Source organism: Tursiops truncatus, chromosome 17 (genome assembly GCF_011762595.2).
Source record: "Tursiops truncatus isolate mTurTru1 chromosome 17, mTurTru1.mat.Y, whole genome shotgun sequence".
NCBI lineage: Eukaryota > Metazoa > Chordata > Mammalia > Artiodactyla > Delphinidae > Tursiops > Tursiops truncatus.
Window position 1 is genome coordinate 60,098,906 of NC_047050.1, and position 27,657 is coordinate 60,126,562.

At 33.9% G+C, this 27,657-nt stretch overlaps 1 protein-coding gene across 7 annotated transcripts in view; it reads left to right on the top strand.

Annotated features, from left to right (window-relative positions):
- MTBP (MDM2 binding protein) overlaps window positions 1-27,657 on the top strand; it is a 152,088-nt gene that overhangs the window by 7,583 nt on the left and 116,848 nt on the right. For 6 of the 7 annotated variants that reach the window (XR_004522713.2, XR_012327329.1, XR_004522714.2 and 3 more), the window contains exons 6-12: window positions 835-979; window positions 2,003-2,120; window positions 3,974-4,108; window positions 6,148-6,242; window positions 7,071-7,143; window positions 11,476-11,593; window positions 26,895-27,068. Coding sequence is in view for 4 of the 7 variants with exons in the window: in XM_019932060.3 (XP_019787619.1) it covers window positions 835-979; window positions 2,003-2,120; window positions 3,974-4,108; window positions 6,148-6,242; window positions 7,071-7,143; window positions 11,476-11,593; window positions 26,895-27,068 (858 nt within the window). In the remaining 3 variants the exon portion in view is untranslated. The remainder of the gene's footprint in view (window positions 1-834; window positions 980-2,002; window positions 2,121-3,973; window positions 4,109-6,147; window positions 6,243-7,070; window positions 7,144-11,475; window positions 11,594-26,894; window positions 27,069-27,657) is intronic. The other variant, XM_073794701.1, reaches the window with a different exon arrangement.

Below are 27,657 nucleotides of genomic sequence, written 5' to 3' on the forward strand. Positions count from 1 at the left end.
ATACTAATTCATTCCCTTTTATATAACAAAATAAAGTATAGAAGAACATAATGAATTGCACAGGTTTTTTTCCCTCTGTTCAGTACAACAATAGCATTGATGATCTCAAGAGCAATGTATAATTAACCACTGGCACATAATTGGCAAGTATTTATGATATAGTTCATTGTTTTTCTGGCATATGCTAGCTATTTCAAGGTAACATGGCTTTAAATCAAATGTGAACATTTAAAAATTTTGAACTCCTGAAGATGTATATTTTTTTGAAGAATTTCAGCAATTAAAGTTAAAATCCTTCATCTTCTAAATAAACGTAAAATTCAGTTGTTCAAGGTACTGTTTTGAGACATTTCAGATCTAACATCTTTTTTTTAAAAATTTATTTTTATTTATTTATTTTTTGAACTTATTTATTTTATGTATGTATTTTTTTGGCTGCACTGGGTTTTCATTGCTGTGCATGGGCTTTCTCTAGTTGCGGCTAGCGGGGGCTACTCTTGGTTGCCGTGTGCGGACTTCTCACTGCGGTGGCCTCTCTTGTTGCGGAGCACGGGCTCTAGGCACGTGGGCTTCAGTAGTTGTGGCTCACGGGCTCTAGAATGCAGGCTCAGTAGTTGTGGCATACGGGCCTAGCTGCTCCATGGCATGTGGGATCTTCCCAGACCTGGGCTCAAACCCGCGTCCCCTGCATCGGCAGGCGGACTCCCAACCACTGCGCCACCAGGGAAGCCCCCAGATCTAACATCTTTAAAAAATTATAGTTAATCAACTATGCTCCAATATAAAATAAAAATGTTTTTAAAAAATTACAAAAATGCCTTTATCTCTTTCTAGGTAGAGCAATGATAGATATAATACTGTTGCCTTCTGACAAAGATCCACCTAAATTGAGAGACTGTTTGCCTACTGTAGGAGCATTAAAACATTTGAAGGAATGGTATTCAGCAAAAATTACCATAGCAGGAAATCATTGTGAAACGTAAGCTTCTTTGTTCATATTTGACCACTATCTGTGTTGTCCGCTTTTACAATTAACTTGCTACCCTGTTTTTAATAGACCCAGCCTTTGAAGATTTTTTAAAATGTGACAAGATAGTTTTATGTCATACTGTGATTAGAGATTTATCTGTTGAGAAGAACCTACATTTTTCTTATTTCATACTTTATATTTCTGAGAAGTTTTAAGTTTTTAGTAACTGTTGTTGATGCTTTCTTACAACTATTATTGAGCATTAATTCTCCAAACACATTATATGTTTTTAAACAGGTTTGTATTGTCCAGTGAACACTGTGATAAATACCATGGATACATGGATACACCAGATTTATAATGTCATATTTGTTTTTTGTTTTATGTGCAATGTAGAAATAAATATATACTGTTGTGTTTTATGACATTTTAGCAAGGATCAACTGTGTATTACAGTTTTGATCCTTAAATGAGTATTAGATTTGTTAACTTCATGATTTTCTTCACTCAGCAGTTGTTTATTGAGCACTATCTTTATGCCAAGCACAGCAATATATACTGATAATAAGAAAGTGAGATTTGATCTTTTTCATTGAAATACAGGGAGGAACAGGAATGCAAATAGTCATGATAGTCTGTGATAAGTGCTATTATGAAATTCCATACAGAACTGTGTGGGAACAATTGAGGAGAGCAGTTCTCCTTTTGAAGATAAGAATTCATTCAATCTGTGTATATGTGTGTACATATGTGTATATCTGACGTTAAAATTAATAAATAATAATTGGAAAATCTGTTCATCTGTAGTATTAAGGGTAATTACTCATAATTCAAGGAGATGTTGAGATTAAATGAACACACGATAGCAACTTCTTCAGAGACTGACTTAATGAATGTTCTATAGTATTAGTTGATAAAAGCAGCAATATAAACTTTGCATTTTTGCCTGTTTGGCTTGTAGCTAACTATAACCATTAAATCTAAGTCAAATTTAAAACCCTGTATTTAATTATCATAAACTTTTATTTATAGAAGTTGTCAGAAAATTGCCGAATACCTTTCTGCTAATATTGTGTCTTTACAAGATCTCAGAAATGCTATTGATTCAAAGGAGTTATGGAGGGGAAAGATTCAGATATGGGAAAGGAAGGTAAGTGGATTTCTGTTATCACAGTTTGCAAAGCAGGCCTTTCGACCTTATTTACAACACAGATAGTTTAAATGAATCCTAATGAAAAGGTACCATATAAAGATGTTCTAGAAAAGCACTATCTAAATAGAACTTTCTTCATTAATGGAAATGTTCTGAATTTATCCTTATACAATAGTCCACTGGCTTCATGTTGCTAGCACTTTATACTTGACTACTTCAAACACAGAGCTGAATCTTTTACTATATTTTACTTTAATTAATTTAAATTTAAATAGTGACTGTGATTGTTTTGGGCACTGCAGTTCTAGAATGTAACATTCTTTTAAAGCAGAATTTAACATTAGTTGAGTTCATGTTTATCCAAGCTGCTTTAGTTCATTGCATATGTAAACTCCTGGAAAACTGCTTAGAACATGTTTTCTTGCCTATGATACCACCTTAAGTGATCAGTGCTTTCTGCTAACCAGCTGATTTTGAACAATTTTTTTTTTAACCTTATTAGACCCCAGATTTCTCAACTATAAGATGAGAATATTAGATTAAACCCCGCTAATGTTAAATTTCTATGAGGCTCCAATTCTATTTTGCGATCCCTTACCGTGAATGAATATGTTTGGTGGTTTTTATAAGCTGTGTCCATGTTGAAATCAGTGTTCCTGGTATTTTATGTGTTTCTGTCTATAGGCAAAACTAAAAGAAAGTTTCTTAATGTTTGTTTAGTATGGGAGCACGAGTAGATCGTTCTGTTCCTATAAAGATTTATTGTACTAATTACTAGACTTTTTTTTTCCTTTTCAATTCACTCTTAATTATAGTTTAATAAAACTTCTAATAAGACAACAGGAATTAACGTGGCTGGGCCCTTCTTGTTGAGTTGCACGCCAGCTCTTCTTTATCTTGGGGAAGTTAAATCTGCAGATAAATCTTTGCAAGTGATTTTAGTGTAAACAAGTCATATAGCCTACAAGAAGAATGCAGGATACAATTAGCCTAGGAGAATTACTTTTGTATACATTTTTTGAAATTGCATGTCTACATACAGACAGATAATGGCAGGGTTCTGTGATTCTTTTATTCTTTTATGGATAAGAAATTAAATGTCCATATCTCCCCAGGCTGCATTTAAAACTTGAAATCACTTTTTTTGGTGGAGAATAGCTTTTAGCTTAGGGGCATTATAGTGATTAAGGACATAGATTCTAGAGTTAAGATTGCCTGCATTCAAATCCTAATTCTGTTTCTTGCTAGTTTTATGTGAAATGTTAGATAATATTTAGCCTCTTGGTGCCACAGTTATCTTTATCTGTAAGACAGGTATAATAGTAGTTCCTAACTCAGATTTTTATGAGGTTTAAATTATTTAAAGCACAAAGTAACCATTCAGTAAGTGTTACCTATCATTGTCATTACCATTACTGTTAGTACCCCTATTATTACTACTTGTGCAGGAATTGATCTTTTTATCAACAGCTTATATTGAAAGCAAACTATGTGTGAGGCACTAAGGATCTAGTGGTGAATGAGACAAGCAAGTTCTATTTTTGCAGAACTTAAGACAGTAGGAAGCAGGTACTGAACAACTATATGTAAAGGGGGTTGCTTTGTTCTCTGGTTGCGGAGAATGGGCTTAGTATCCTCTTGTGGGCTAGTGAAAGGCCAAGGAGAGCTTTTCATGAAAAATTCATGTGAAAGTTGAAATACGAATGATATGTACATAAATGGAAGAACTGCAGATCAAAAATAAATTTACATATGGTTTTCCTCTCAACTTTTACATTGCAATGAGATGTATTAATCTTTGTAACTTAATTCATGATGCCTGTAACTGTGTTCTCTTCGTTTCTTTTCAGTTTGGATGTGAAATTAGTTTTCCTGAATTTTGTTTAAAGGGAGTCACACCTAAGAATTTTAGTACATCTAATTTAAAAACTTGCTTTCTTGACAAAAAGATAATACCATCAAAGGATAAGAGTATTTTGCCAAAGGTAATCTATGTTTAATTGTTTTTGCCATCATCTATTCATGAATATTTCATAAGATATGTTTGAATCTTTAATTAACATTACTAATATATGTGCTTAAGTGTGCTCACTTGCATAACTTTTACTATAATTATAATTAAGTGCTTAAATTATACTGTATTATCAGTATTGAATGTTGGCAAAACTATCATTGTTTTAAATTGTTTTCAAAATGGAACGATCCTAACTTTAGATCAGTATAGGCCTGAAAACACTTATTTTTTTATTTTTTTTTTTTTGCGGTACGTGGGCCTCTCACTGTTGTGGCCTCTCTCATTGCGGAGCACAGGGTCCGGACGCCCAGGCTCAGCGGCCATGGCTCACGGGCCCAGCCGCTCCGCGGCATGTGGGATCTTCCCAGACCGGGTCACGAACCCGTGTCCCCTGCATTGGCAGGCGGACTCTCAACCACTGCACCACCAGGGAAGCCCCTGAAACCACTTTTGATTTCAACTTTACCATGTGACCTTTCTAAGACTCAGTTTGAAGGGCGTATGATACAGTGGAAAGAGAACAGGCTTTGATGTTAGGTAGACCTCGGTTTGAAACCTGACTTTGTCACCTATGAGGTATTGTCACCTTGGGTAGATTAATTCATTTATGAAATGGAGATAGTAATAAACACTTATCATACAAAATTATGAGGGTTAAATGAAGTAAGAGATGAGCATCTGATATAGTACCTGACATTAGCTTCATTTACAGTTTAAGAGGTATTGATTCTTGTCCCATGTCTCCATAGATTTATTCTTAAAATGCAAGTAATTATAAAGTATAATAATTAAGAGGGGTTTGGTTCGCTTTTTTTTTCACATTGGACAAATATAAGAAGAAGTATTTATATAGAAGCACTTTAGAAATTCACTTTGAAGGATGCATTTCAAGAATGCACAAAACATAGTGGTCATGAAGTTGCAAGGATGTCAAATTGATGGGTAATATTTTCTGATCAAAGGGTGGTACAAAAGACATATTTCTGATGTTGACACATTTCCTAATAGTTCAGAATTACTTACTTTAAGTAACTTACCATGACCATCTTTCACAGGAATATTAAATTCTTTTCTAAAGATTATAATCATAAGATTGATGACCTCAACTTTTCTTCTTTGGTAGTACACCATTCAAGTATGAATAATGTGTCTGATTTTTGCTGCTATTGAGAGAAATTTAGGGTTCAACGTCTTAAATAAATGTAAGCCTCTCTATGCATAAACAAATACATGCATACATACATATATATAAATACACACTAGGTGTGTTGTGTATTTATGTGTACATACACATACATACACATAATCATATATGATGAAATTACTCAGCTTTCTGCAAGTTTAAAACTTTGTGTGTTTGAAGATGTGTTTGCTTTTCTTTGCCCTTCTTGTGAAGCACTCTAGCCCCAACTCTTGAATTACCTTCTTCACTAGCTCACTCTTAGTTTAGTTTTAGACTCTATCCAAAGAAATACTGAATTTCATTTCTCTGAGTGGAGCTTTCTTTGTTAATTAGTATTCTTGTTTTACTAGTTCTCTCTTTAATTACTTTAGTATTTCCTCCAAGGACTTTGTTTTGTTTTTTGTTTTTTTTTTTTAATCTCAGCATACCAAAGTTCATCCTGGAGTGTCTTTTCTTTCTCTTTCTCAGTTTCGCAGACCCTCTTCAACATCCTAGCCTCCTGGCTTATCTGTCTGTATTCCTAGAGATAAACAGGAAAAGTTGAGAACTCTTGTCCTCTGTTGCTTGCCTCTTTCTATACTCATTTTCCTCCTGTTAAAACTCTTTCCAGTTAGTAAGAAATCTCCATATCTCTCTACTCGGAAAGGTAGAATTGATATGGAAGAAATTCTTATCTTTGATAGAGAATTAAGTGTTTGTCTTGCATAATATGTAAATACGTGCTTTTTAAGACCCATTTTAAAGATTTAAACCCTGATGACTAATTTGTTCACTTTCATTTTATTTATAGTATTTAAAGTCTTACATAATTTTAATTTCTTTTTTAGGTTTTTCATTATTATGGCCCCGCTTTAGAATTTGTGCAGATGATAAAATTATCAGACCTACCTTCCTGCTATATGTCAGACATCGAATTTGAGTTGTATCCTTTTCATTTACATGTTCATTATAGATCACAATTTTTCTGTGTCAAGTAAGACTGTTTCCTGGTACCACCACATTTAAATATTTGCCCATACTTTTGTTGTTGTTTTTCTTTTTTATAATATCAGTATACTTTTCATTGCCATTGCTTTAAGAGAAATTCTACAGCTTGCAAAAAAAGAATACTCCTTCAGGCACGATATTTATGCCTCTAAAATAGGCAGAAGACTTCCTGAAATTATTACTCATTGCTTATGGGGTAGGTAAGTGGGAGAAATGTTAGGGATCTGTGAAGAAAAACAAAATAATTTATATACTATTGGAATGTTCAGATGTTTCTCTTGCCATTGGCAGGATAGATACAAGTGCCAGTCCACTGTATCTTTTTAAATACTTAAGTAAATAAGAATGCTATCACATATGTCTGTAAACATTCAACATATTTTAGACTCTTTTTTAAGAAAATATATCTAAGAAGTTTTAGGAACAGATCTAAGAACAATATTTTATATAAAAGGAATTTGTTGTTGGCCAGAAATGAAACCCTAGTACAGTGTTCTTGAATTTTTATTCAGAAGCTCCAGTTTGTACAAATCTCTGGTTCTAATAGTTTAGAGTAATGCTATTTATAGTATCACTATTTCTTGATGTATTTTCAGAATCAGAAAAATAATTGTCCTTGGAAAGGAGTAATTGTGAGTTCCCACAGTTAAAAATTTTGATCAGTGAATTTAAGTACCTTGTGAATTGGAGAATCAAACTTATTTTAGGGAGTTGAATTATTTGACAATTACCATTTCATCATTTCTTTAACTCCTTAGTGCAGAGGACTGACAGAAAACAATACCAAACAGAATTCCAAGCTGCTGTTGGAGCAGGTTTCTTCCCTGTGTGGCAAGGTATAGAGGGTGTTTTTTTGTTTTTGTTTTGTTTTTAACATTTACAGATGTGTGAGAAAAGGGAATGTATTTTTTAAAATCTGTTTCTGTGTGATGATTTGGTTTCTTTAACTTAACATAAGGTTTTGGTCCTAATTCATGTTAAGATACTTTGGACTTTTCATAATAACCCCAAAGTCTTCTGCAGACATGCAGTGATGTTTTTTTTTTTTAGAAGAGATTTTCAAAAATAAGCTTCATGATGATAATTGCTTTTAGAACACATTAGATTATTGTTAACCTTCCCCTTTCACATCTGATTTCAGTTCCGTGGCAAGATATGTATATGCTTGCATTATCTTTCTCATGGTAGGATGGGTAGGTGGAGGTGAGAAAAATGTCTCAAACTTCACTAAATTATCATTTGTAAGTTTTCAGTTCTTCTTTTTTAATTTTGGTGATGTTTAGAAGATTTTCAGCTATTTGACTAGTTTATATATATATATATAAAACATATATAATGATATGGTAGAATTGGTATATTTAAAAAAATTTTTAACTACAACATAAAGAATTTTAAGTGGAATCATATAAAGTCAAGTACAGTTTTCAATGGGAAAAACTAAAATTTTCTTTCTGGTTATTTGCTCAACTACCTTGTTTCTATGAAAACAATTTTTAATGCACAAAATGTTCATTGGCAATATTTGCATAACATTTTCTTATTATTTTAACAACAAGTACTCAATTATCAAATAGTCCTGCAGGGAGAAAAATGATTGTTATAATTATGGTTTCCCCATGGCACTATTAATCAAATCTTGGTTATAGTTCCCTTAGAAAATTGATGTAGTAAAGAAAATATGATTTTGGCCTTAAGATGCTTGGCTATATAATAACTTAAAATTTTGACTTGCAGCCTCAAAATTTTGACTTGCAGCAGTGTATCAGAGTATTTATTTGATGAAATGGCCTTTAAAGGAACAGTCTGAAGATAATGTTAGCCTGTTTTTTCACCTCTGAAGTACCCAATGTGCTACATTTTGAAATTTAAAATTTCTTTTTTTGTTTATTCAACATTAGTTCTACCTTATGCATTGTATTAGATATTAGGGCTCCAATGATGGATTGTACAGATGAAGACTCTGCCCTCATGGAACTTACATTTTGGTAGGAAAAATAGAAAATAAGAGCTATGAAGAAAATAAGCAGGCTGAGATAGGGTAGTAGGGTGGATGGTGTACTTTAAACAGGCTAATAAGATCGTACATCTCTACAGAAATTTGCACACAGAAGTCTTGTGAAGTGGTATAGTTAAAAAAAAAAAAACAGAAGAAGAAAAAGCACTAAGAATAAAAACAAACAAACAAACAACTCTGTTCATATTTTAACCCAAGTAGCTAAATAGTTCACTATGTAACCCTATCCAGGAAATGAGAATGTCATTTATCATTAATCATCTCACCTATATTATCAAATAAGGGAGGGAGGGAATATGATATAGTAGAAAGTCTCAAGTAAAAGAACATGTACTTTAGAAAACTTTGATTTAAGTCCTAGCTCTGCCACTCACTGGTTTATAGCTTTTTAAATTGTGAACTGGAAATAATAATTCCTGTTTTGCCTATTTCAAAAAGTTGTAATGAAAGCCAAATTGGAATATATTTTATAAACTGTACAGTATGATACAGATGATGGTTGCTATCTAATTCTTGTCTTTGAAGTTTATGTGGCCCAAATGATAGACACACTTAAGTGAAACATTTTCCTGAAATTTATAAAGCACTAGATATGCTCTAGATATTTTGAAGTTATGATGAAATTTTTAGGAATTAGTTTTATAGGTAATGTTTCAAGTCAAAATCAGACATATACCTATAATTTAACTCGGTTATAAAATAATTCTTAACCCATCTAGATACTGAAGATAGGCAACTCTAATCCTAGAAGAAAGCTAAACTATTGATATCTATTAATATAGTATTTTCAATTGTTTTATTTTAAATTTGTTGCTTCTCGGACAATGACTGAAATATTGGACTACACTTTATCAGTCGGGGACAAATAAATAGAACTTTAAATATATGTTCCTACTTTAATTCAGCAAAGGGATAACTTTTAGAAACATACATTATGTAATTTGGCTAAATCTCTAAATGTGAAGCAGTTCACTGTCCTTTTACACTGTGTCATAGTTAGTCTTTTACATTTTTGAAAAAAAAATTGAATTCCACGGTCATTCCTTGAAATAATCCCAGTGCTTTATAACATGGTTTTCATTTATTTATTCAACTTTTCTTTTTGTTTTTTGGGCTGCCTGCCAGTTGCTTGTTGCAACTGGAGAGAATACTGGAGAGAATAAAGTGGACAAGTTCCCTCCTTGGGAAGCTGTCAAAGTGCTTAAATTCTAGTGCTTTATGTGATCCTAAGTCAACTTTTGAGCTTAAAAAAGATGTTTGATTAGCCTCAGAATAAAAATAAAAGCCTTTTAGAAGAAAACTTATTTTATTAGATTAGAAAAGGCAAAATAGGGTTGTTAGGGAATCATGATGTCTATTAATCACATGGACAGGGAATATTTTTATTAAAGAGGAGAATTTATAAGGCTAAAAACATGATTGCCATAGTGCCTGCTTGTTTGGGGGTTTGCCTGCTGAAAAGATTGAATCAAAGTTTTGAAACTTGGGTTTGAAATGTTATTTGGCTGTTAAATTTTGGAATAGAATGTTAACATAAAAGGATCATCCTCAAGTCTCTCAAAGTATATCTAATGATTAGTGTATGAGTGAGAACAAGTTATCAGAATCCAAGTTTGTTGTGACTGTAGTGTAAACTATTGACATAAATTTATTTTGTAGGGAATTATAGCTTATGGGATTTAGAAAAGTTTATTTTCATATTTGTAGCAAATGTTTAATCAAAAATAGGCTGTCTCAGAAATGTGGTCACTTCCTTTGCTGATGGGTCAGGACACATTTATGTCAGGCTATAAATTATGCAATGAACTGCATTTAGTATCTTTACATTGTTAAGCTGTAACTATAATTGTAACAGTTTTATAATTGTTAAGCTATAATTGGGCCCTGATCTGGCATACTCACATTACAGCTTTGTCACCCTTTGGGCCAGACAGTTTTGTTATGCATTTTGGTCTAAGAAGTCTTACTTAAGCAAGAAGGAAGAACTAGGACTTAGTGTTTAGGAAATTAAATATATATCTTTTATAGTTAATGATTATTTTCCATTCCTAAATATTTTTATTTTTAATATCTAATGCTTGACTATGTAAAATACATTTGACTTAAAATAAAAAGGTTATGGCTATAATAATCAAGAAAAATAAGCATATTTAATTTTACCTTCCTTGTTTTACTCCCGATAGACTTATTTTCATATTCGTTAGTTAAGAATACGTAAGTAAAAATAATAAATAGCAACTAAAAGTATTAATTAACTTTGTGTCACATATCTCATGTAACCCTTCTATCTACATAGGACAGTTAAAAGTGATTTTGCATTAGATTTGAGATTGATAGCAAATGCCTTGCCTAAATTTCCCCAAAAGTAAAAAAAAAAAACAACAAAAAATGTATTTATTGGGATGTGCTGATTTTGTAGCTTACATTTCTAAAATAACAGGCAAAATACAGCTTTCAAGGTTGCAGTTTGTTTTATTCAGTGCTTAACCAAACTGAGAATTTACCTAAATATATTATGGTGGGTTTGGGGGGACAAATATTTAACAAACCTCTGTGTGCCCAGCACTGGGAATACAAAGATGAATAAGTTGAGTTTGCTCATCAATCAGTTAGAAGCTGCTGTATGTTTTCTGGCATATGATTCATGGTTTCTCTAAATTTTATACCTACTAGCATTAAATCTCTGATATCTAGCAACAAAAGTTTTGAAATTGCCTTTAGATTCTAATTTTGAAGCCAGACCAATAATCCATCCAGTCAAAAGTTTATAAAAGTATAACTCGGTATGACAAAATCTTTTGAGGTTAGAATTCGTGACCTCTCATTGATTTGCAGATATACGAAGAAATTATACCCACAACCTAAACTTAAACATTGTGAATACGGTTTTCAGAGATACATGACTCAGTGGAAGTAAAACGGATACCTGTAACTTTGAATCCTTTCTCTGTTTTCTGGCTTTTTTTTTTTTTGGTGGAGGTAGGGCAGTGTTCTTGTTTTTTTCTTTTTTTAGTTTTTATAGTGGAATTCTTGGGAAAGAATGTGACTAAATACGTGTTATGTAGGTGGAATATGAGTGGAAAATTGTCAGATGACGCTATTTTAGAGTTGATTTCATTGTGCACGCACTAAAAATATGTTCTGTTTTATCCAGGTTGGTGCTCTTTTTGTATTGCCATGTACCATTAGTAGCATACTTACTCCTCCTCCCAGCCAGCTCAGTTCAAGAAAATGGAAGGAATATATAGCTAGAAAGCCTAAGACAATCAGTGGTAAGTAGTAAATTTTTAAGTTTTAATGGTGCCACATAAATAATGTATTTATCAACTTTGAAATGGAGATAACATTTCTTTATGAGAAAATATATTATTACTACTGATTAAGAGGACCCGTATCATTTTAAGATGTTTTTCTTATCAACCTACTGCAACAGAAAGTATATACAACGTTATTCATTCATAAAATATCAGTGTTCTAAAGGCAGAAATTTTGGTTAATTAGATAGTTAATTATATTAAACATGGGTTTCTTAGAGACATTTCAGGAATAAAATTTATGGAAATAGATTAATTTATTATATGGTTATATTAAAAAAACAAACTTGTGATTACAATTTTCTGTAGAATTTATTTAACAGCTTTTTATGTGCTATGCAGTATTCTAAGTACTTTAGAAATCTTGATTCATTTAATTTTTGTAATAACGTTATAAACCTAAAATAACCTTATAAACATTTAACAGGTGAGGAAATTGGGACTTGGAGAAGTTACAGAGCTATTAACTGGCAGAAACAGGATGTGAACCAAGATTCTGCCAATTAATAGCTCTAACATCTCCAAGGGTTTGAACCCAGGCACTCTGCTCTTAACCCCTGCACTGTGTTGCCTCTCTAATAATCTATTACATTCAAGATGTCATTAATTTCTATTATAAAATCAGATTATTTAGATCCAATCTCTAATACTTCATTAAGTAATTGCAGGTCAAAATGTTAGCTACTTGTCCAAAGTCACATAGCTAAAGTGTGTTCCTTCGTACTTTGTTTCAGTGTTTTCTGTTTTAATTGGACGATGATTTGTTTAGTTTAATTATGAGCTTATACTTAGTTTTTGTGACCTGTGATATTATGGGACTAAGAACTGGAATTGAAATGTATCTACCCAGATTGTAATCTCTAGAAGTATTCTAGAACCTTAGAATTCTGAGGAATACAATTTTAAAATCAGCGGTTTACACAGTACTTTATAGGAAATAGGTGAGATACTAAAATTCATTTTAGCAAGTGTTGAATCTGAAATGTAGATAATATCTATGTGGAAATTTAAAGTTAGTGTTTGAAGTTTAGATGTGTATCTCTAGAGGGTGGTCAGGGCAGGAGATTTAGATTTTTAGTTTACCAGCTCTTTTGTTTATCTGTTTTACAGCAAATCACCCTAAAACTAAGTGGCTTAAAAGAACAAACACTTTATTTGCTCATACTTCTGTGTTTGAGCTAGGTTCAGCTGGGCAGTTCTTCTGCCAGTCTTACCAGTGGTCACTGATATGTGGCTGCGGTGAACTTGTGGATTGTTTGGAGGATGGGCTCAGATGGGATGCAGGAACAGCTGTCTTTCTCTCTCCATGTAGTCTCAACGCCTTTTCCTTGCCACGTGCTTTTTTCTTGTAATCTCTGGAGCAGTTTAGCTGGAATTTTTTACATGGCTACTCAAGATTCCAAAATGAAGAAAAATTGAGGTGACAAGGACTTTTTAAGGCTTATTCCCAAAACTGGCCAAGTGTCACTTCTGCTGTATTCTTACTTAAAGCTACTCACAAGAATGGGCCAGATTCAAGAGGGAGGTGACTATACAAGGGTCTGAATACTGGGAAGCCCCCAGTGTAAAAGTCCACCGCGGGTGTATAAAGGTGATAGTGGAAACAGGAGTGGTTGGGAAAAAACACATAGACAACATGGCTAAAGAAGAGAGCCAAGGATAGGACCTTTAGAAATACCTGAATTTAAGGTAAAGTGGAGGAAAAGTTAGAAAATGGTTTAGTAAATGGTAGTTGGAAGACCCTAAAGAGTTATAATCATTAACATCAATATCAAAATACCATTTATTGCATAATATAGAGTATTGTGCAAAGTGTGGGAAATATAGGGAAGTCAAACTGGGTTCTTACACTTGAGGAATTAGAGGCATGGTCCTTTTCTTTGTAAAGTTTATAGTCAAGTGAAGAAGGCACTTTGAAAAATCATTATAAATCTCTTTATCCATCAGGGTGAAAGTAAAGTGGAGGATACTTTCAGAGTGTATGACCTAACGTAGCCTTAAGAATTCAGGAAGGCTTCCTGGAGGAAGAGACATAGTTAATGTAGTTTATTGCACTGCACTAATTCGTGAAGAACTGTGGCTTTAACCCTTCTCAGCTCACAGGGAATAAGTGTATACCTGGTGATTTTGGCAGATGCTAAAACAAAATCAGAAGTAGACTTACTGGGTGGCAGTAGAGTCAGTTTCACTGTACTACGTGAAATCACAGGATAATATCCATTTCTCAATATTACATAGGTTTACAACTTATTAACATGAATAGTAACATCTCTTAACTAAACTTGAGTGTATCCTGGACAACCCTTTATTTATTTTTCCTCTTGTAACTTTTTCTAAGATAATTTACTGATTTAGAATTTACTCTTAGTTTTTTTTTTTTTCATGACTTTCATTGCAACTTTAAGAAAATACCTTATCATGAGGCTTGATTTGATTTTTTTAAATTATCACCTCTTAAAATTTGGGGATTAGTATTAGTAACTTCTGAATAATAATTAGACATATATCACATGACCATCTTCGAAGCCAAGTTGTTGATTAAACCATATCATTAAGGGCTGATTAAGCTGACACTTTACAATCTTCTTTTTTTTTAATCTCAGAAGTAGAAACAATCAAATTGAACAGTTGATTATTAAGTTCTATTTTACCCATAACCCTTTCTGTAGGGGAAATTATTTATCCCATTGACAGAACTTCTTTTGTAAAGAGTAGTCAAGTTTTAGCTAGTGTAAGTTTTGATGCCTCTTACATAGGAAAACGTCTTATCCCATTCATAGTGCCACTACTAATGGCCTCTCTCACTACAAAATAAGGTATTAACTATCAGCCTCCTAAATCAAAACTCTGTTTCCCCATAACCTGCTGAATCATGCCCAACTGTTCTTGGCTGTCGCCTTCCTTGTCCCCTATCCTCCAGACTAAACTTTGTACTGTTTCCTAAAACTATTCCCTGGTTTTACACCTTTATCATGTTGTTATTCATGCCTTCAATCGGTCACGTTTCTATTCATGCTTTGTAGATACTATGAATCAGGTATGGTACCGCAGTCTGGGGGTTGCTGGTGAGCAAGACAGACTTGGCTCATCCTCTTCTAGAATTTATCCTGTAATATAGAAAAGAGGCACTGAGGAGGGGCTGAAACAATCCCTAAGAGATATTACATAAATAAAACAAGGTGTGCAAACATTATTATGCTACCTTTTGTGGTACAGATAACAGCTCAGATGTGTGAAGTAAGCATTTATATGTTTGTATATGCATGAAATACTCAGTTTTTCAACAGATATTTTTATTGAGCACCTACAGTATACTAGGCACTGTTTTACATGCTGGACCAGCAGTAAATTGAACAAAGAACTTGCTCTTGGGGAGCTTACATGTTAGTGGAGGTAACAGGTTTAGTTCTTGCCCCAGATAGGCATATGGCTGGGTCTCTCAGTTTCAGAAAACCTTTACTCCAAAGTCATTTTCTCATTCAGGACCTAATTTTTGCCATCCCATCTAAAATTGCAAATGGACTCTTTTCCTGACATCATCTCCATCTTCCCAGCTCTAATTTTTCTCCTTAGTGCTGATTACCATCTAATATACTAAATGTGTGTCCGTTTCTCTCACTAGAAGTGAGAAGAGACAAAGTGAAGTTTTTTTACTTTTATTCATTGCTTTATTCTCAGTGCCTGGAACAGTGCCTGACACTTAATAGGTACTCAAAAATATTTGTAAAATAATAAGTGAAATATGTAGTGTATTTCTATTTAGTAATAACCGCTGTCTGGAAAAGTAAAGAAAGACTGAATGGACTGCAATGTGAACCAAAATTTGTGCTCCAGTTTTTATCAGTTGCTTAAGTTTAATGTATCATCCCTTGATGAAATAAAGGGATGTATCAATGTATTATACATAGGACATATGTATTAGTTTGAACCTCTCTTTGTATATCAAAAATTGTTAAAATATCAGCAATTCATATGGTTTGACCTAAAATAGAAGAACAATGCCCAATTTTAAAGAATGATTTTTAAAAGTGTTTTGCAGTGAAATACCCAGAAAGTATTATGGTACTGGGAAAAGCGTAAAAGAACTATATGAACAAATGCAATTAACTAAACCTTACTACATTTCTGAAGAAAGGCTTCTATATTTAAAACTATATTGAAAAGCCAGTTGTATAATGAAAAGAGCCTGGCTCACCATATGTTCACAGAGATGTTTTATGAAATTGTCAAAAAATTGGATGTTGATCATTGCCTAATTTCATATAACAAATGAAAAAGCTAAGGTACAGAGAAATCAACAAATTTGTCTAAGGTCACAGGGTGAGATCAGAATTTCCACTCAAGTCTTCCTACCGGTCATCCATGATCATTTCATAATCCTGAGTTCTATTGTTGCCTCATTTTTTAAAAAATTGGAATTCTTTTGAAAGGAAACATTTTAAAGGTACTTGGCAAAAAAAATTATTAGCAAGGACTAATGAAGCATTTTGAATTGAGGAAGCAAGTGCCTTCTTCATACTCAAGTCAGTGTGATCGAAGTGTTTCAAAATAGTGAGCTGAAACTAAGGTTAAAATGACTCAGTGTAACTGATTTATAAATAATTTTGATCTTGAGAAAAGGTAAAGGACTTAGATAAAGATCTTGAAAGAGATTTCAGTGGCAGAGTCAAAGTATTCTTTCAGTCAGCAAATATTTATATTTATCGTGTGCCCGTCGTGTTCAGGGCATTATTCTAGGTGCTAGGAATTCAGTAGTGAAAACAATCGGCCAACTTTACTGTATTAACTTTTATTAAACACACCACTCAAGAACATACCGGTTCTCTTCAAGCACATATGGAACATTCTTCAAGATAGACCATATATCTGTCAGGCTATTAAATGAGGCTCAATAAATTTAAAAGAATAGATACAATACACAGTATGTTCTCCAGTTACAGTGGAATTAAATTAGAAATAAACAACAGAAAGAAATCTGAGAACTCCTTTAAATACTTGGAAACTAAATTTTAAACACACTTCTAAATAGCACATAGGTGAAATTAAAAACATAGTTTTAACTGAATGAAAATAGAAACATATCAAATTTATGGAAAGCAGCTAATACAGTACTAAGAGTATTCTAAATGCTTATCTTAGAATGGAAGAAAGATCTAAAATCAGTAATTTAAACATCAACCTCAAGAAGCTAGAAGACTAAATCCAAGTGAAGTAGAAGGAAGGAAATTAGACCAGACACCAATGAATAAAATACTGAGGACTATATCTAACAAGAAGTGCAAAACCTGTACACTGAAAACTACAAAACATTGCTGAGAGTAGTTGAAGAAGATATAAGTAAATGGAGAAACATACTGTGTTCATAGATTAGAAAACTCAGTATTATTAAGATGGTCCTTCTCTCCAACTGACCTATAGAGTCAATCTAATCTCTAACAAAATTCAGGAGGACTTTTCATAGAAATTGACAAACGGATACTAGATTTACATGAAATTGCAAAGGATCTAGAATGGCCAAAACAATTTTGAAAAGGAAGAACAACTTTTGAGAACTTACACTGCCTGATTCACAACTTGCTATGAAGCCATACTAATTAAGACAGTGTGGTGTTGGAGAATACACACACATCAGTGGAACAGAATAGAGACAAAGATGCCAATGGGAAAAGGATAGTCCTTTTAACACAGTACTGGAATAATTGGATGTCCGTATGTAAAAACTCAAAAATTACATATATATGTATATAAAATATGTAATTTTTAGACTTTTATCTTACATAAAAATTAACTCAGAATGAGTCATATACCCAAATGTAAGCACTAAAACTACAAAACCTCTATTAAAAAACATATATACCAAAAGGATGATCTGTAAAAAGAAAAAAAAAATGTATAAATTCACCAAAATTTAAAAATACTTCCATTTTGAAATCTAAAGAAAAAAAATGGTTTTGATGAACCTAGGGGCAGGACAGGAATAAAGACACAGACGTAGAGAATGGACTTGAGGACATGGGGAGGGGGAAGGGTAAGATGGGATGAAGTGAGAGAGTTGTATTGACATACATGCACTACCAAATGTAAAATAGGTAGCTAGTGGGAAGCAGCTGCATAGCACAGGGAGATCAGCTCGGTGCTTTGTGACCACCTAGAGGGGTGGGATAGGGAGGGGGGGAGGGAGAGGCAAGAGGGAGGGGTTATGGGAATATATGTATACGTATAGCTGATTCACTTTGTTATACAGCAGAAACTAACACACCATTGTAAAGCAATTATACTCCAATAAAGATGTTAAAAAAAATCTCCTTTTTGAAGAACTATTAAGAAAAAACTTTTAAAGGCTACTAAGAGAAAATAGTTTCAATCATATGTCTTACAATGGACAGGTATATAAAAAAAAATTCTTACAACTCAGTAGTAAGGAGAAATTGCAATTAATAAGTGGGTAAGAGACTTGAATACACATTTCTCTAAAGATACATGAAGAGCTAAAAAAACACATGAAAGATACCCAACATCATTAATCTTTTGGGAAATGAAAATGAAAACCACAATGTGATTCTATAATAACTGTCTAGAATGGATATTATTATTACTATTTTTTGCTGTACGCGGGCCTCTCACTGTTGTGGCCTCTCCCATTGCGGAGCACAGGCTCCGGACACGCAGGCTCAGCGGCCATGGCTCACGGGCCCAGCCGCTCCGCAGCATGTGGGATCTTCCCGGACCGGGGCACGAACCCTGCATTGGCAGGCAGACTCTCAACCGCTGTGCCACCAGGGAAGCCCTAGAATGGATATTATTAAAAACAGTGACTGTCATATTTTGATGAGGATGCAGAGAAACTGCAAGTCTCACACGTTGGTGGGGATGTAAAACGGTACAGCTACTATGGAAAACAGTTGGGCCATTAAACTTACACTTAACTCTGCAGCTCAGTTCTTCCATTTCTAGGTATTTATCCAGGAGAAATGAGAGCATATGTTCACACATGCTTGCAAGCAGCTGTTTATAAAAGCAATATTCATAATAACTAAGAATTGGAAACTATGCAGATATCCGTCAACTGGTGAACAGATGAACATGGTTTGTTTCGTCCATATAATGGAATCCTTCTCAGCAGTAAAAAGACATGAAAAGTTTTGAGTATACCTAAATATTACTAAGTTTATAAAGTCAGGCTTAGAAGACTAGTACATGATTTTACTTATATGAAATTTCTAAAAAAGGCAGAAGGACCAGAAAGCAGATCAATAGATGCCTGAGGCCATGAGCAGGAAAGGAGATTGACTACAAAGATAATGGAAGCTTTCCAGACTGAATTATAATCATGGATAAACAATTGTATAATTTCCTTAAACTAGTCAAACTTAGACTCTGACATGTGTATGTAAATTATACCTCATTAAAACTTTTTTTTTTGGCAAAAATCACCTGAAGGCTCTTAGACCTAAATGCAGAGTTTTGTTTCTATCCTAGTTCAGTAATTCTTAATACCAGCTCACATTAGAATAACCTTGGCAGTTATCAAAAAAGAAAAAGTCAAGCTGGGCCCTACCTGAAAACAATTAAATGCAAATCTCTGGGGAGGATCAGGGCATCAGTAGTTTGTAAAAGCACCCAAGTGTTTCAAATGTGCACCCAGTATTGAGAGCCTCTGCACTAGGCATGCTCTCTTCAACTCTAGGCTGGAGAGCCACTGTTTCTGAAAGTCCTTCAGATGCTTTGAGGCAGAAAAAGGTTTAAGGATAACTACTTTAGACCTTTAATTCCTTGGCTAGAAAATGAGGATAATATACTTGTTTAGTATATCTTGCAAACTTGTTAGACACTATTGGTAATGAAGGTAAACACTTTGTAAACTCTGCAATAGCTTTTTGTTATTCTGTCCTATCTTAAATCCTTTCTATGTCTGTGAAACAATAAAGGATCATTGTTGTTCATGATGGTGAGTAAGATCTTGAAATATCTTCTGAATAACTTCTTTATTCACTGTAGCTTTCATATTGTGTATTTTACTGTGTTTCAACTAAGAGGAAATGTATACAGTTTATGATCCTAATGTTATTTAATTGGTTGAAATAGTCATAGTGGAATCTATAAATTCTTCTACATTTTTGGAATCTTCTCAGTAGGAGGCTTCTAACACCTATTCCACAATACTATTATTTCTTAAACCATGTTAGATTCTTTCTAAAATTGAGCCCCAGGGCATTTTCTTGGAGAGTCTCTGGCAGTTTACGATTTATTTTTAAATTTACGATAAATTGTTCAAAGCTTAGTCTGATGAATAAGGTGGGGGATCAAGCTAGGCAATACATTTTTTGTAATTGCTTTAACAATGTAAAGTAATTAACATTTTTTTCTTGTGATTCCCTAGCTGACCTAAGGACCATTTCAAAAGTTGAGTCTAGAATTTACAGTGATGTAACTGTTGGAAAGTGTATAGCTTCCTAAAATGCCTACATTGAAGGCTAGATTTTATTTTATTGTTTAATTTTTGGCATAATTATCAAACTAATTGGGTATATTATTTAGTCGCTTCTTAAGAAATATATATAATACTCATCAATAATTTAGACTATTCACTTAACCAGAATATCCTGTTCCCCTAATCATCCTGGGATATTTTTCATTTTATAATATGGAATATTATTTCCTCTGTACATTAATATGATTTTGTTTTTATATTGTTGAACTGTTTTTTTTTAACATCTTTATTGGTGTATAATTGCTTTACAATGTTGTGTTAGTTTCTGCTGTATAACAAAGTGAATCAGCTGTACATATACATATATCCCCATATCCCCTCCCTCTTGCGCCTCCCTCCCACCCTCCCTATCTCACCCCTCTAGGTGGTCACAAAGCACCGAGCTGATCTCCCTGTGCTATGCAGCTGCTTCCCACTAGCTATCTATTTTACATTTGGTAGTGTATATATGTCAATGCTACTCTCTCACTTTGTCCCAGCTTACCCCTCTCCCTCCCCATTTCCTCACATCCATTCTCTGCATCTGTGTCTTTATTCCTGTCCTGCCCCTAGGTTCATCAGAACCATTTTTTTTAATTCCATATATCTGCATTAGCATACGGTATTTGTTTTTCTCTTTCTGACTTACTTCACTCTGTATGACAGACTCTATGTCCATCCACCTCACTACAAATAACTCAATTTCGTTTCTTTTTATGGCTGAGTAATATTCTGTTGTATATATGTGCCACATCTTCTTTATCCATTCATCTGTTGGTGGACACTTAGGTTGCTTCCATGTTCTGGCTATTGTAAATAGTGCTGCAATGAACATTGTGGTACATGACTCTTTTTGAATTATGGTTTTCTCAGGGTATATGCCCAGTAGTGGTATTTTCTGGGTCGTATGGTAGTTTTATTTGTAGTTTTTTAAGGAACCTCCATACTGTTCTCCATAGTGGCTGTATTAATTTACATTCCCACTAACAGTGCAAGAAAAGAAAGGGTGTTACTGGCTTTTAAGAACCACTGAGAAACTTATTGATATAAAATATGACTTGATTTTTATTATACTAGAATTTTGTTTGCTAATGAAACTAATAGTGGTACATCTCTTCATTATAGTTCATATGTTATTCGTAAAATTTGATACAACTAAAGGACACTTGGAATTTCTGCTTCTCCCATTTTACCTAGATAGTAGATCCAAAGTGGATGTTTTTTTAGTGGGAGAGGGGGCATGCAAGCCAATCAATCTCTTATAAGTTGATAGTGTAAAAATAACAGATGAAAATAGAAATGTTTTGTTGTAATCATTTTCCCTTATTTCTTTAGGAAGAGCTATGGGAATTGAATAACTATGCTAATTGTAAATCAGTTAGTCTCTGTGGTATTTACATAAAAGTTATCTGATAAGTCTTCAGTTAACACCTGCCAAATCTGGAGCAAAGTTTTTTAAATGACTACATGGTCATTATGGTTAGGGGAGTTCTTTAAAATAAACATTTTTCTCTTGAGGAAAATAAGATTGTTGTAACTACAGGCTTCAGTGATTAAAGTGCTTTATAGTACCTTCATTGGGTGACAGGATTTAAAATAAATGTGGAAAGAATATCATGGATTGAAGAGGCATATAACTTGAATTGGCAAGGTGCTAAATTGGTAAATGAATTAAGGTCACTATAACTCTTGGCAAATCTTAGTTTCAAATACAACTGGTAACAGCGTTGTTCCTTTCTGATAACCTTTATTTAAATTCCTTTTCTAGGACTGATGTTTAAGAACAGGATTACTGTTTCTATTGCTAGCTAATTGCAAAAAATTTTTTTGTACTTCATGGTTTTTTGGGGGGATAGTCTTTAACCCACAGTGTGTTCATATCTGTGAAATAAACTGTTGTAATAAAGTTACAGTAGATTTTTTCTTAGCATATATATATGTACACACACATACTATATATATACTGTATATAAATACACACATATGTATATATCTCAAAACGCTAAGAACTTTTTTAGTGAGCAGACTTTACATTCCTAAAATCATTATAAATTTAAAAACCTCAGCTTTATTGAGTTATAATTCACACACCATACAATTGAACCATTTAAAATACAATTGCATGGTTTTTAGTCTATTACAGGATGGATTATGAGTGTGCAACCATCACCACAATCAATTTGAGGACATTTTCTTCTCCCCAGAAAGCAGCCCCACGCCCATTAGCAGTTACTCCTGATTCCCATCGCCTGCTTCTCTTCCCAGCCCATAGGCAGCACTAATCTATTTCTGTCTGTGTAGATTGCCTGGACACTTGATCTAAGCGTAGTCATACGGTATGTCGTCTTTCATGACTGCCTTCTTTCAAGGATAGCATAATGTTTTCAAGGTTCATCCATGTTGTAGTATAGTACTTCATGTCTTTCTATTGCTGAATAATATTTCAGTCATTTGGATATATCACATTTTATTTATTCACACATCAGTTGAAGTGTTTGACAGTTTGGGGCTATTATAAATAATGCTGCTATAAATACTTGTGTATATATTTTTGTGTGAACATATGCTTAAAATTATTTTAGATATAAACCTAGGAATGGGATTTTTGGATTGTATATTAACTATATGTTAAACTTTTTGAAGAATTGCCTAAATGTTTTCTAAAGTGGCAGTACCATTTTACATTCCCAGCAGCAATTTATGGGGGTTCCAGTTTCTGTACATCCTCATCAACACCTGTTATTGTCTGTATTTTTGATTATAGTCATCCAAGGGATGTGAAGTGGTATCTCTTTGTGGTCTGGATTTACGTGACCGTATTGGCCAATGATGTTAAGAATCTTTCCACTCTTTCCACATGCTTATTGGCCATTTGTATATTCTATGGAGGAATGCCTATTCAGACTCCTTACCCACTTTTTGAGTTGTCTCTTTGTTATGAGTTATAGGAGTTATTTATATATTCTAGATACAAATCCCTTATAAAATACGTGATTTACAAAAATTTTCCCTTATTTCATGGGTTGACTTTTTTTTTAATTGGTACTATTGAGCAATTAGAATACTTTAGGCAGTGATCTAAGCACTTTCCATGCAGCGTCTCACATTTAATCCTAACAGCAGCCTTGTCATATGGATACTTTTTTTTAAATTAACAAACTTTATTTTTTTAGAGCAGTTTTAGGTGCACAGCAAAACTGAGTGGAAAGTACAGAGAATTTCCATCTAGCCCATGTCCCCACACACGTATAACCTCCCCCCTTATCAACATCACACATCAGAGTGGTACATTTGTTACAATTGATGAGCCTACATTGACACATTTATCACCCAAACTCCATAGTGGATTGACTTTTCATTCTCTTGATGATGTGCTTTGAAGCACAAAGATGCTTAATTTTCATGAAATCCAATTTTCTATTTCTTTTTGTTGTTGTTGTTGCTTGTACTTCGGGTCTCATATTTAATAGATGATTGCCTAATCTAGGGTCATGAAGACTTATGCCTTTGTCTGTTTTCTTCCAAGAATTTTAAAGTTTTACCTCTTACATTTACATCTATGATCCATTTTGAATTATTTTTTTTTTACATATTGGGAGGTAGCGGGTAAGGGTCCAACTTCATTCTTTTGCATATGGATGTCCCGTTATTCCAAGACCATTTTTGAAAAGACTGTTCTTTCTCCATCAAATTGTCTTGGCACCTTTATTGAAAACCATTTGACTGTAAATGTGAGGGCATATTTCTGGACTCTCAGTTCTATTCTATTAATCTGTATGTCTGTCCTTATACCAGTGCCTCCCTGTCTTGATTACTGTAGCTTTATAGTAAGTTCCCACACTGACAAGTATGAATCCTTTTTCACTTTGCCCTTACTACACACTGACATTCTTCTCATTTCCTTTACATTCTTCCTCATTTCACATTTTCTTCTCAGTCCTCCCAGAATGGTCATATAGTAATTTTAGATTAATGTTCATTGTTTTAATTATTATGATCTAATCACTATTCACAGTTGAGCCATGTACTATATTTTATTTTTCTTTCCTGTACAATAGTTTGTTTTACCTAGAGTTAATGATTTTCTTAAAAAATTCAATCACAAAGCCTTCCCCTAGTTGTGAAACTCCTTTCAGTACATTAAAGCATATTAACCATCCTATCAATCATGTATATGTAAGAAATCTCTTCTGGATCTTTATGACCTGCCTAATCTAGACTGGTTGGTTTTACTTTCCAGATTTGTTCCATAGCTTTTGGATCTAAGACTCTCTTCATCATAGAAATTTTGTATGCTTTCTTTGTTGTTTCCTGGGATCCTTTAATCTTCCTGTTTTTTTCATTTTCCCATTTTGGTGGAGCACATTCTCTAAAATCATCCTGAGAAAAGGTGCATAGGAGGGAAGGTGCATAGGAGGGAAATTTTTGAGACCCTCTATGCCTAGAAAAGTTTTTATTCTACCGTCTCATTTGAATATAGCATTCTAGGTTGGAGAATATTTTTCCAGTGGAATTTTGAAGGCATTGTTCCCATTGTTCCCAGTTGTCCCATTGTTTTCCAGCTTTTAGTGAGGCTACTTAGAAGTCTTGTGCCATTCTCATTTTTCATTTTTTAAATAAGAAACCTAAGTTTTCTCTGGTATTTTGTAGAATATACTTGTTCTTCTTAGTCTTCTGAATTTTCATGATGATGCACCTTGGTGGGTCTGTTTTTATTTTTGGTGTGTCTATTTTATTCTAGCATGCCTGGAAGCTTTTTTTTTATTGGGAAAAAAATTATTATTATTATTTTTTTTTGGCTGTGCTGCACAGCTTGCAGAATCTTAGTTCCCTGACCAGGGATTGAATCCTGGCCCCCAGCAGTGAAAGTGCCGAGTCCTAACCACTGGACTGCCAGGGTATTCCCAGGAAAAATGTTCTTATCATTATTTTATTGATAATTTCCTTCCCTCCATTTTTTTATGTTCTCTCTTCTAATATTCCTGGTAGAATGTTGTTCCTTATGGTTTGTGTGTGTCTCTCTTCCTATTTTCCATTTCTTTGACTTTTTACTCTACTTTCTGATAGATTCACTGAACTTTATATGCTAACCTTTTAGTTGAAATATATATTTCTGCTTTCTTAATTTCCATGAGCTCTTTCTTATTTAGTGTTCTTTTCTTACAATTTCCTGTTCTTATTTAATGGATGCAATATAGTCTCTTCTCTGAGGATTTTAGTGCCTGATTTGTCTGTTGTTTGCTTTTGTTTTATGATTTCTTTTTACTGTATATTCTTTGCTTCCCTACAAGTCACTTTGTTTCTGTTTGCTTGCTTTGTCATATGGTTTTCATACTAGAGACTTTCCCTGACGTCCCATAGTGTTTGGCTGCCTGGTCATATTTAAGAGGGGGTATGAGAAAGCTGGTTGGAAAATCTGAGCGCATGTTTGGAGCTTGTTGGCTTTGATCTTCATTTTAGGGTGATCTCACTGAGACATTAGGCAATCCCAAGGTTGGAATTCTTTGGTCCTTCCCCTAGTACTGACCGTATTTCTAAAAGAAGGCTCAATTCTGCTATCTGGCTTCCAGAACTGTGGAAGTTCTGTAGGTGAAGAAAGGTAAAGGGCCTCAATATTCACTATACAAGCATTCACTTAATGCAGTGATATTCAACTCCAACCCTAAGCTCTGTCTTGAATCTCCCAGGCCAGAGGCATTTTGTTTTACCTTCTCCAGAGAATAACCACTAGTCTTCTGGGCTGGGGAGAGGACAATCTTTTGCCTGAATAGAATAAGAAGAGGTCAGGAGCCAAACTGCTTCTCAGGTAGACTTTCAACCTCCTTTCCTATTTCACCTTCATTTTGTTTGCAGTGCCATCCCAGAGTCTCTTGTCAGGGGCTATAGTATAAATTTTGCTGCTTCCAAGCTTTCCCTATTGTTTTTCTCAGCTTCCTTAACAATTGAGAGTCTGAGGTCTGTTACCAATTGTTCATCTGCTTTCCTGCTTTCAAGGTTTAGTTGCTATTGTCTCTTCTCTCAGACATTGGTTCTTGTAGTTTTATGCTATTTTTAAATTTATTCTCATTTCATGGAATTTCAGGAGATAATGAAAATAAATGCTTATGTCCAATTCACCATCTTCAACAAAAGGGATTCTACTTCTATTTTTAGTCTCAAAGGCTTCACAGTTTTTCCTCAAACTTCACTGTAACCCTCACTTGATTTGTTTTTAAAATGCACTGGACTGTCTTAACTGACCTTCACGTTTCTGGCAAGCCAGATTAATGAATGCTCTCCAGTCCTCCTGTAAAATACATTATGGATGCACACTGCAGGGACCAAAAAGCTACCCTTAAGTATATCTGTACACTTCTGCTCCCACAATTGAGCTGTGTGTGCTTGCAGGCGTCAGTTTGTTCCACTTTGAAGAAGGAGAGGCTGGAAATAGTAGTTGATACGTTACGGGTGTGGATATATAGGAAAGACATATGGAATGCTAATGAGCCACATCAAAAGTTAATGAATGAGTACACATAGTTTTAATTTAAAGTAAAATATATATGTAAATTTTACTTTACATTAATGTAAAGTAAAACGTATATGCTTTGTGAGTATCATTTTTGTTATGATTCTCTGCTGTAACAGCTTCCTCAGTTAAATGAACAACTACTGCCCCCAATGTATTGGGTAACACCTTGTTTTGAAATAACATAGACATGTCATTATATCCTATGGATCAAATGTATGATTCTGCTATGTTGTCTGCTGAATTTTCACATACTTAACAAAATAATTGTTTTTGTTTAGTTCCAGATGTTGAAGTGAAAGGAGAGAGTTCTAGCTATTATCTCTTGTTACAAGGTAATGGCAACAGAAAGTGTAAAGCCACATTGATTCACTCAGCCAACCAAATCAATGGCTCATTTGCACTCAGTTTAATTCATGGAAAGATGAAAGCAAAGACAGAAGAGACCAAACTGAGTAAGTGTTAACTTTAGGTGGAAAACAAAACATTTTTACATTTCTTTGTGTACATACTTAACTTTTAATGAACTTATTGTCTCCAAACTCCATTTCACTTTCAGTAAATTTACTTTTATTTTAAATATTTTATAACATATTTGGACAGTTTAGAGTGCAGAGAATTAATCCCTTATACATTATACTTAGTAAAATTTAGTAGGCCAGCCTTCAATTCCAAATAGGAAAATTTTTAGTGTTTTCCACTTTAAACAAGTATTATTTTTCTAGAATTTATTTCTTATTTTCACTTACTTTCTCTCAAGCGTCTCGTTCTATTTTATTGCCCATCTTTTTATTTTTCTCTCCAAGCTCCATGCTTTGGTTACCTATCACTGTATGACGAACTACCCCAAATGCAGCTTAATAATGACGATTTACTATAATGTCTCATAGTCCTGTAGGTTGACTGGGCTCAGCTGGATGTTTCTGTTTTGAAGATCCACATATGACTGCAGTCACACACAGCTGGGGCTTCAATCATTTTGAAGACTTAACAGGGCTTGGTGTGTAAGATGGCTCTTAACCCGCACGCGTGGTGCCTGGGTTA